Genomic DNA, 2,228 nt, shown 5'->3' on the forward strand with positions numbered 1-2,228 from the left:
GCATTATACACTTGTATTGTATCCACAGTCACAAATCCAAAACATTATTTTACCAACCTTAGATAGTGTATTTCCAAACTGCATCTCATATAAACTTACATGTGCTTATAGGAGATTGACGGACAGGCGCTTCTCCTGCTGAACCTCCCAACTGTGCAGGAGTGTATGGACCTGAAGCTGGGACCGGCCATCAAGCTGTGCCACCACATCGAGAGAGTCAAGCTGGCATTTTATCAACAGTTTGCTACGTAGCTGACGGGGAATGAACATGGGACATATGTATCAATGCTGAGAAAAAAGCACTGTATTTTCCCATTTTGACTTTTCTAACACTGGACATCCTTTAGAATCCTGCATAATACCATGGTTGTGTCAGACAAGCGTGGCCATGAGCAGGACAGAGCAACATTTCCTAATCCTTGTTTTTAAAAAAGAACGAAGGAGAAGAGCGGCACGGGGTCAAAATAGGGTCAAAAACACTTCAGATGCTCTTTAGGAATGGCATAGGTAAGGACTGAAAGGGAAGAATAAAAGGCACTCTGAAGTCTTTAAATAAGTTTAAAAGCCTCTATTAAATCCAGCGTATTTTGACATCTTCAAGATTTTTTACTTAAGACTTCATCAGGGTGCATGATGACTTACTTCTAAGTTGAAATGTGTTCAAATGAAGGCTTTTTAATTTATCTGTGTGCTCTGAGTGCCCTGGATTCTCCTCTTCTATTGAGATCGACTGATTGCTAGTGGCACCACACCAGTGGTGTGTTGTGTCCATTAATAATTTCCAGCCTGACTTGCTGTCTTAAAAAGGGAATACCACTGAATCAAAGCTTTTACATGTTATTCTATACCATAGAATATGCTGTATGTTATCTGCTAGCAAACGTTTGATATTGTCTGCTGGAGGAATGAAGTAGAAAATGAAGTAGGCTTGCCTCATAATCTGGTGATTTCACACTAAAGTCTAATTTTAATGAAAAAAAAATCAACATCTTTTGTGGGGAAATACATATATTAGGCCATTTAGGATTAAGCACTTTAAAACAAACATTGTTTTTCATAAAATCAATTTTACCGTGAAAACTCCAAGCTGTACCTCAGAGTGACAACAGATTGTGAGTCTTTGTCTTGTGGTTTCTAGTTTTTAAGATACTTATTTATGCTCTCAAGAGATCATTTGACCCATTGATAAAGTGAAGATAATTTACACATCAGTTAAACTACAAGTTGTATACAATTAGTACCTTTTGCAAGTTTCCTGGATGCCAAAAGTAATGCTAAACTAGAAAATACTGATATAGCAGATTTGAAAGGATAGTCATGAGTCATTTCAAGATAAAGAATTTGATTTTAGTGTGAACACCGGACATGTATGTTAACACCATTTGCAAATGTTATCCAGCTGAATTATATCAACATACAATCTGTTTAACAACAGATTAAAAGGGGCCTTTGTTTCAACAAGAGATCAAATTGCTTTCTAGTTCAAATCTCTATTTAAGAGCGGTTTACAGTGCAAGAATTCTGTAATGCAAGCACAAGCAAAACCATGCACTGTATGGTGGTATGCAAATATGACAGTGCATGTTTGTATATAGTGTACATAATCAAATATCTTCTAGTGCAACAGGGTGATTAGACAGAAAAAAAATCTATTGAGGAATTAATTTTCTGCATAAGCAATGTGTAAATGCCCGAAATATACAGTATATTTGCACAGAATAGGCCTAAACTTTCCTCAATGTGCTTAAAACATACTCAGCTGCATCATTTGGAGCATTCTGATTATTTGAGCCATTTCATATCATTGATGAGTCATAATTTGCTTTTATAATTAACTTAATGTTGGCTACAATAAATGAGCAGTTTTAAGGCAAGGAGATCTTCTCAAAATGCTTTTGTAAAACATTTTCCCTCTTTTTTTACCAGTTCCTGTAGTGTGATTTGCTGTAATGTGCTTGATTTCGTGTGAGAAAAAAAAACAGTTGGTTCTTTGTTTACTCATTTGTCTGTAGTTACAGCTGTACTCAAAGCAATTGAACAGATTTTGATTTCATGTTTGAAGATTATAACTGCTATTTAAAAAGAGAACATTGAAATAAAAACGATGAACAACAAATCATACATGGCTCTTGGCGCTTGTCCTACACTTCCCAGTATGCATGTCTGTGGGTACGCAGGTCACATGACACTACGTCTGTCAACATGAGTGGGCACTGCTCTGTTCAGGG

At 36.4% G+C, this 2,228-nt stretch overlaps 1 protein-coding gene across 2 annotated transcripts in view; it reads left to right on the top strand.

Annotated features, from left to right (window-relative positions):
• Positions 1–2,119, top strand: part of sfmbt1 (Scm like with four mbt domains 1) — a 28,031-nt gene extending 25,912 nt beyond the window's left edge. For both annotated transcript variants that reach the window (XM_044348529.1, XM_044348527.1), the window contains exon 21: positions 112–2,119. In XM_044348529.1, coding sequence (XP_044204464.1) covers positions 112–252 — 141 coding nt within the window. In that variant the 3' untranslated portion in view covers positions 253–2,119. The remainder of the gene's footprint in view (positions 1–111) is intronic.
• The last annotated feature ends 109 nt before the right edge of the window (positions 2,120–2,228 follow it).

The sequence above is a fragment of the Thunnus albacares genome, chromosome 4 (genome assembly GCF_914725855.1).
Source record: "Thunnus albacares chromosome 4, fThuAlb1.1, whole genome shotgun sequence".
In the NCBI taxonomy this organism is placed as follows: domain Eukaryota; kingdom Metazoa; phylum Chordata; class Actinopteri; order Scombriformes; family Scombridae; genus Thunnus; species Thunnus albacares.